Genomic DNA, 8,191 nt, shown 5'->3' on the forward strand with positions numbered 1-8,191 from the left:
CAGCCAAGGCTTTTTTTGGTTGGACAGGGCAGGGGAGCCCTAAAATCCTGGGCAGGTCTTTAACGTCGTTCCTTCCTCTGTGAGGCAGATTTCCCCTCACTTCCTGTCAGGACAGGAAGTGATGGTAAACCTCTCCATAAAAGGGGACACAGACAAAAATACATTTTTATTTATGTTTTTAGTCCCGTCCGTGTCTTCCGATCGCGGCACAAATTTCTCACTGGTGTCACAGGGGCAGGAAGTGAAGGACATTTTTGGGTTGGAGTTAGAATTTATTCAAGTCTTCAAGGACAGAAACGTGTGGGATGCGTTCGCTCGTTTAAAGCGTCATCGTGACCTCTCTACCTAGCAAGCCACTGAGCATGAATGCAGCATGGGAGCGCAGTCAGCAGCGGCAGCCCCGCAGTGCTATCATCATAAGACTTCCTGTATATTAGTCAATGACCGGGAACAAGCATGCAGCCAGTAAAGGGAACATGGAGACTGTACATTCATTTCAATGACCTCCGGTGTCTTTCCTTTATATCTGCATCTACATCACCCTGCTCGTGTCATGATACCCAGCCCATACATATACCCAGCCAGGGCCGGATTTACTCTCTCTGCTGCCCCAAGGCCAGAGGTTCCTCAATGCAAACCTACACCCCCCCATGGAGAATGGCAGACCTGCAGGCTGTATACGGCGACATCACAAAACAAGCGCCGGCGTGCCCGCTGTACATTTAGCCCTGTTTGCCCGAAGCAGGGCTAAATGTAGAAAACAACTACCCGCCCGGCTCCCGGAACTGCATGCCCCGGGCATCCGGAGATAGGAATTCCACACGCCTGCCGCCCCTCTACTCCTTGTGGGAAATCCGGCCCTGTACCCAGCCCATACATTTAGGGTCCAGTCCATCTCCATCAGGGGAAATTATGGAGCTATTAATAACACAAGGTCTCATTTTTAATAAAATTGGGCAGTTTTTATAATCCTCAGCACCCCGCGTGCACCTCGCTAAGCAACATTTTTTTTTTAAAATGTATAAAATATATACGGGACGCGTTAAAAAGTTACCGCGTGTTAGTAAAATCTGTGGTTCTAGAACGTCATACGTTTTCATGAAACACAATGGGGGGAGGAGAACTGGCTTCGGTTGTTGCCCGATGGAAGCAGCACAGCAAAGCGGTAAAGCGACGGGTTTGGTGTAGTGAACAGCGGGGATGTCAAGTTTAGAGGACACGAGCGTTGTGGATGCTCACAGTGTGTTTTACACACGCACACACACATGAGCACACACACGCGCACACACACGCGCACACACACGCGCACACACACACGAGCACACACACGAGCACACACACGAGCGCACACACAGCTTTCTACATCTACACTTTGAGGGCCTGTTCACATGAGATCAGGTCCTGATCAGCAGACGTGGAGCTGCTGATGCAGTGCGTTTTTGACGCATTTTTGGTCCGGATGCTGACAGTTAATTTTTTGTCAACATTGATGACATCATAATAAGTGGAGCAAGAATACAATTTTTTCTTTTTTTCCCCCCTAGCTGCATTGCGTTGCGTTTCCGTTCTCGTTGCGTTTCGTGCGTTTCCGGACCGGACAAAATGTGACATGCAGTATTTCGTAAGCTGAACGGACTGCGCACGTGAGAACTGGAGCCCATAAAACACAGAGGGATACATTGGGATGCATTTTGAGTGCAGCAGCGTACGGAGCTGGTCAGCACACAAAACGGACGTCGTGTGAACAGGCCCTGAGTGTTGATGGGTGAGGAGCACTGAAATCCAAGGGGCACACCCATGTACCGTACTGGATTCCTACCAACCGATTCCCACAGCCCTGAGAAAAGGGGGTGCCCTCGAAACTTCTGAGATGCATTGGTGGCACAGTGAGGCCCTAAAAAAAAACCAAAATGCGTTGGCCGATTTACACACATTCTATCAAATAACATTTCATATTTCTAACAGCCAAGAGTGGAATGTTCAGGAATGATATTGGCCTTTAAGATCTAAGGTACAAACCCACATATGTTACTGGATTCCTACCAACCTATTCCCAAAGCCCTGAGAAAAGGGGGTGCCCTCGAAACTTTTGAGATGCATTGGTGGCACAGTGAGGCCCTAAAAAACCCCCAAAATGCACACACCTTCTATCAAATAAAATGTTAGATTCCTAACGGGCGAGAATGTAAAAGTTCAGGAATGACATTGGCCTCTAAGATCCAAGGGGCCCACCCATGTACCGTACTGGATTCGTAACAGCTGAATCTCAAAGCCCTGAAGAAGGGGGTGCCCTCAAAACTCATGAGATGCATTGGTGGCACAGTGAGGCCCCAAAAAACCCAAAATACACACTCCTATCAAATAGATGTTTAGATTCCCAACAGCCAAGAGTTGAAAGTTCAGGAATTACATTGGCCTCTACGATCCAAGGGGCAAACCCACGTATGCTACTGGATTCCTACCAGCCGAATCTCAAAGCCCTGAAGAAGGGAAGGGCGTGCCCTCACAACTCTTGAAGGAACATCATTCTCCGTGGCTCTGGGATTCGGTTGGTAGGAATCCCCCGATGTGTAGGTTTCGTACCATTAATATTTCTGCATTTGTTTTGACAGACTGAAGCCCTCAAAACCTCTAAATGCGTTGGCCGTATACGCACATGCTTTATCAAATGATATTTTAGATCCCTAACAGCTTAAGAATTTAAAGTTCAGGAATTACATTGTCCTCTAAGATCCGAGGGGGGCAAACCCAAATATGCTAATGGATTCGTCGCAGCTCAATCTCAAAGCCTTGAAGAAGGGAGTGCCCTCAAATCTCATCATTCTTCGTGGCTCTTGGATTCGGTTGGTAGGAATCTCATAATGTGCAGGTTTGTGCCAATATTATTTCTGCACTTGTTTTGACAGATTCAAGCCCTCAAAACCCCCCTAAATGCGTTAGCCGTTTACACACATGTTCTATCGAGTTACATTTGGACTAACAGCCAAGCGTTTCAAGTTCAGAAATAATATTGGCCTTTCGGATCCAAGGTACAAGCCCACATATGGATTCCTAGCAGCCGAATCTAAAAGCCTCGAAGAAGCTTGTGCCCTCAAGACTCTTGAAACACATAGGTGGCAGATTGAAGCCCTCAAAAACCCTAAATGTGTTGGCCGTTTACACGCATGTTCTGTCAAATGGAATATTGGATACTTAACCACCACGAAGCATTTCAAGTTCAGGAACAACATTGGCCCTTCAGGATCCAAGGCGCAAACCCACATATGTTACTGGATTCCTACCTACCAATCTCAAAGTCATGAAGGGGCGGGAGGCCTCAAAGCTCCTGAAACGCATTGGTGGCAGATCGAAGCTGTCAAACCCTCTAGGTACATGGGCATTTTACACGCATGTTCTATCAAATCAAATTTTGGGATTCCTAACAGCATCCAAATATGTAAAGTTGGGGAATTACATTGGCCTCTAGGATCCAAGGGGCGAACCCAAACATGTTAATGGATTCCTACCAGCCAAATCCGAAAGCCCTGAAGAAGGAAGGGTGTGTCCTCAAAACTTCTGAAGTGTGTTTTTTTTTTAAATTGGAACATTCATCCAAATAAAATGAAAGATTTCTTACAACTGGAAGTCTTCTATTACTTTGACCTTCCTCAGCCATTGGTGGTCAAGCTACATTTTGGAAGGACCTGTAGACTTGACGATTGTCCTCATGAGTGGAGCAACCAAAAGGAGATTCCTCCCATTGAATTAGGTCTGCAGCTAACGATTATGATCTCTCTCTCTCCCCCACTCTCCCAACTAATCGATAATGAGAATAGTTGACAACTATTCTCATAATCAATTAATCGATTAGTTGGTTTCAGCCCAACATTGAATATTCCCCATCTCCAAATCTGGAATGAAATGATAACCCATCCCATACCAACCTCGGACCACGAATCCGCCTTACACACCCACATAAGATACAATAAAAGACTGACATCTATATTGGACTGTGAAGTAGTGTGGAGGCATCTCCTTCTCGTACAAACTTTGAAGTCCCAGCTTTGATCATCCAGCTTTACTGTATTACTTTTGCATCCGGCAACACAGACGGGATGCCAGTTAGTACCGACAGCCATGCTGTGAAATCTAGTGCGCTCTCACATAATTACAAATGGTGAAAGAATGTAAAGCTGAATCTTCAGGTCCAGTTCAAGCCAATCAAATGGAAGCCCTTAAAAATGGAATTGAGATCAAATTGCATGGCAACCCGCATTGCTACAGAGCTCTGGTGTGAACTTATGCTGACGTTTGACCTTAAGGCCCCGTTCACATTGAGCGGTTCGCAAATTGCGCGTTTGTCGCGCAATTTGCATTTTGCGCGATAGTGCGCAAATGCTTGCATTGAGCAAGCTTGAATAGCGGCTAAAACCGCTCCAAAAAGGGTCCTGCTGTAGCGACACACGACCCGCGACAGCAGGACCCTTTGCCCCATTGAGAAGCATTGGAGAGCGATATCGCGCGGTAAATTGCCGCGATATGGCGGGAATTACCGCGCGATAAATCGCTCAATGTGAACGGGGCCTAAAAGTACAATGCTCCCCATACAGGCCCATTGTATTTTATCAATGCATGACAATACCAGCTGTCACCAGCAGGCGGCAACGTGAGCATGGTCTGTCAATGAAGATTGCAGGACGGGGAGGTTATCATCATTTGTCTACACAGAGAGGGGCCAAAATAAAAAAGGTTTTCCGGTTTTACTGGAAATACTCGTTAACTAACAAAAGGGAAAACAAACAGGTTTCATCTTGCTTTAAATAAAGAGAACCTATCACAGCAGTTGTCACCAGGCAAGCCCAAACTTCTTTCCAGTGCTGAGCCCACATCATAGTGACCTACTCGCCTGGGAAACTTGCACCCCCCCCATCTTCCCCTGATCCCAAGTAACAGCTGACCTTGCAGGTAAATTTTAAAGGGCAACCCCAGGCAAATCTTTTTTGTTTAGTTTTGGGCACAGTTGGGAAGGGTTTGGACCTCTGTCAGGTTTTACCTGCTTTTCCTTGAAGCTTTAAAAGTGCAATGCAAAGGTCCACTTAAAAGGTGGCTGTCTGCTCTCTTAAAGTGACCCTTTCACTATGTAATAAAATAAAGAACGCCAGTTTGCAAAGAGAAGCATCAATATACACATGTGCATACTTTCAGGATGCCTGCGTACCCCGCTGAGCTCTGGTTCTACCCACCGTCAGAAAAGCCCAGCAAGCATTCATAGAACTGGTACCGTGAGAGCCATTGCGCATGCGCGTGTGAGACGGTTGCGTGCTAGTAATGCTCGTAATCGTGCACATCAGCGTCTGCGGGCATGATTATGAGCATTACTAGCACGCAACTGTCTCACACACACATGCGCAATGGCTCCCACAGTACCAGTTCTAGGACTGCTTGCTGGGCTTCTCCGACACCCACTGGCCCCTGTATCCTATAACGACAAAGGGGCTAACGAATTAGACCACCAAGCTCAGCGGGGGTACGCAGTCATCCGACACCCCTGGAAGTGTCAGATGAAGATGTCGGCAGTTTGGCGATGCGGGTTGATGGACAGGTAAGTATATTTCTTGCATGTGCAGCAGCAGAGTAGCTTTAAGGGAAACTTTTATGGGGGTCAGCCATTGGTGACCCATTTTTTTTTTTTTTTAAAGGGATTTGCTAGGCAGTAATGCCGGATCGAAGCTGGTCATTCTCTAGAGTCCTGTCTTCACTTACTACATGCTTGTTCTGATCAATGTCTCATAAAGTGCTGACGTTCCAGGCAGCATTTTTAGGAGAGTCGGATGCCTGCGTACCCCGCTGAGCTTGGTGGTTCCATCCGCTAGCCCCTGTGTCGCTACAGGATACAGGGGCCAGTGGGTAGAACCCCAGAGTTCAGCGGGTCGGCAATGGCAGCTTACACGTTTTTTCCATTACAGGCCTCCTTAAAAGGAGAATTATGAGGCGAGTGATTTTCACTCAGCCTCATAATCTGAGCCGACCTGTGACAATGAGACTGTCACAGGTCGGCTCAGTAGATCGGGAAGTGAGCGAACACATACCGGCGCTCGCTCACTTCTCGATCCTGTTCCGGCAGAGAGCCGTGACAGGGGAGGGGCTGGATTCTCCCCACTCCGATCCTCCAGCGCTGACTGGCGGAACGGACGGGGGAGGGTACAGCTGGCTCTGCCTCTAGATAGGCAGAGCCAGCTGTCACTCACGCAGCTGGGCGGATCCAGACAGAATTGTCGGGATCCGTTCCGGCTGTGACGGTCTCAGTATACCGCGAGCTGTAGCTCCCTATATACTGAGCCTAGGGTGACGGGAGGACGCTGGTTTGCGTCCTCCCGTTACCCTGAGGAGAACTATGGGGAAAAGCCCTGACCCCGTAGTTCTCCTTTAAAACATTTTTAAGATTTCAGGAACCTCAGAACAAATTCCCAGGGGCCGGGAGCCACTGCCACAGTCGCCCATGATTTGGTATGAAGGGACTACAAATGTCAGCAGAAAACTCCCTTTTTCCATGAAGAAAGGTGAACAATCTGCCTCCAAAAACCAGCATGCCGGACAATCTAAACGATCGACCCCTGAAAATGAATGGCTTGCATACTATGACTCCAGCACAACTCAATCACCACAAACCAATCTCATGCCTAATAATCACTGGGCCGTGTGCCTGGAGATCCGCGAGTTTCATAAATACGGTAAACAGCAACGTGCAAAGTGCAGTAACCAATCAGGATCGACCTTTCACTGAACTGTCACCCCCATTGGATCCCGGGGGGTCTTGGGGCTCTTTACGCTAGCTTAATGAACCAGCTCGTTAAGTGCCAGAAGTATTGATGGGCAATTTACACGATGACACCCTATTGCGATGCGTGATGTCATCGGTCGGTCGCGTTCTGCATAGCAGAAGGAAGGAAAAAAAGTGTTAAAATGAGATATTAAAATATCGTCGAGTGCAATTAGTCACAAGAAAGACACATTTTGTTTATGTGGCATTGCTGGGCCTACCTCCACGTTTGTCATCCACACAGAGATAATTGGATTGCTCACCGCTATCGCAGAGGTGGGTCATTCACTAAAAGCGTTGGTGTTCTTGGAGGGGGAATGGAGGGGGCGGGGCTGATTAACGCATTCGAGGCCGAGCGTTGTTCTAAATGGGCTTCGATTGAATAAAACTGATACAAAACATCGGACAGTTTGATTAAAAAAAACACCTCACCGACCTCAGAGACTCAAAAGAAAAACAAATAAAATCTATTTTTTTGTCATAGCAATGAGAAATTTTAACCCGGGGCCCACCCACCAAGAAACCGCAGGTGAGCACAGTGTCACGTCATGGGAGCGTAACCCCCCCCCAAAAAAAAGGGGGCAGTTAAGAGGTCAATGTCACGACCGCGAGGAATTTTACACTTCAACAGTAACTTCGAGTCTGTCCTTCTGTGTGCACAGTCCAGGGGGAGCCCAAAAACCCGGCCGGCGTGGAGGATCTGTGTGGGGGCCCCCTTTGTTCCAGGTTCCCGTATAGAGTGCCTCCCTCTGACAACATGCAGTGTGGGGGCAAGAAGCCCACCCTCTGCCCCGCTACGCCAGGAGCCTCATAGGTAATGATAGGGGTCTCTCGGTTATCAGAGTACTTAGTCTGTGTGCCCCACATGGTCGAGTGAGGAAGGGGAGGGGGGCGAAAATAACTGAGGGACCCCTCTCTGCGTAGTGGCTGGGGGTTCTGATTTTGCTTCATGGGCTGAGTCCCTCCAAAACTTTCATGTCTTCCAAGGCCAGGTGGCTGACCAGGGCGCTGTTTGTGAGGAAGTTCAGGTTTCGGCTCTGTAGGGTCCCTAGCGCCCTGGAAATGCCCCCCGAGGTCCATCTTGGGAGGGAGGTTGACATATATGGGCTCTTCCCTTTTTCCTTGTAGGTGGGAGCGGCCAGTCAAGTCTGTGAATGGCCCTTGGTTCCTATTCTCTGTGGTGCCCACATACTGATAAGGAGCCCCTTGTCCCACAATATAGGGGCGTAAATGTGGAGGAGGGTTTCTGTCCCAACACTGATAACCCAGAAATTCTGGGTCGGGTGGGAAAGCTCGTCCATACCAGCCTCCCAGACCCGGAGGAGGTATGGAATGAGGGTGGGAGGGAGGGGAACCCACGCAAGGCCAAGGAGCTTGAATTAACCCATAAGA

General features: G+C 48.4%; 1 protein-coding gene across 1 annotated transcript in view; it reads right to left on the reverse strand.

Annotated features, from left to right (window-relative positions):
- Window positions 1-7,403: 7,403 nt before the first annotated feature.
- Window positions 7,404-8,191, reverse strand: part of ARHGAP33 (Rho GTPase activating protein 33) — a 63,165-nt gene continuing 62,377 nt past the window's right edge. Inside the window, exon 24 of the mRNA XM_018571957.1 lies at window positions 7,404-8,191. Coding sequence (XP_018427459.1) covers window positions 7,424-8,191 — 768 coding nt within the window. The 3' untranslated portion in view covers window positions 7,404-7,423.

This window comes from Nanorana parkeri, unplaced genomic scaffold, assembly GCF_000935625.1.
Source record: "Nanorana parkeri isolate BGI_ZX_2015 unplaced genomic scaffold, ASM93562v1 scaffold1877, whole genome shotgun sequence".
Classification (NCBI taxonomy): Eukaryota; Metazoa; Chordata; class Amphibia; order Anura; family Dicroglossidae; genus Nanorana; species Nanorana parkeri.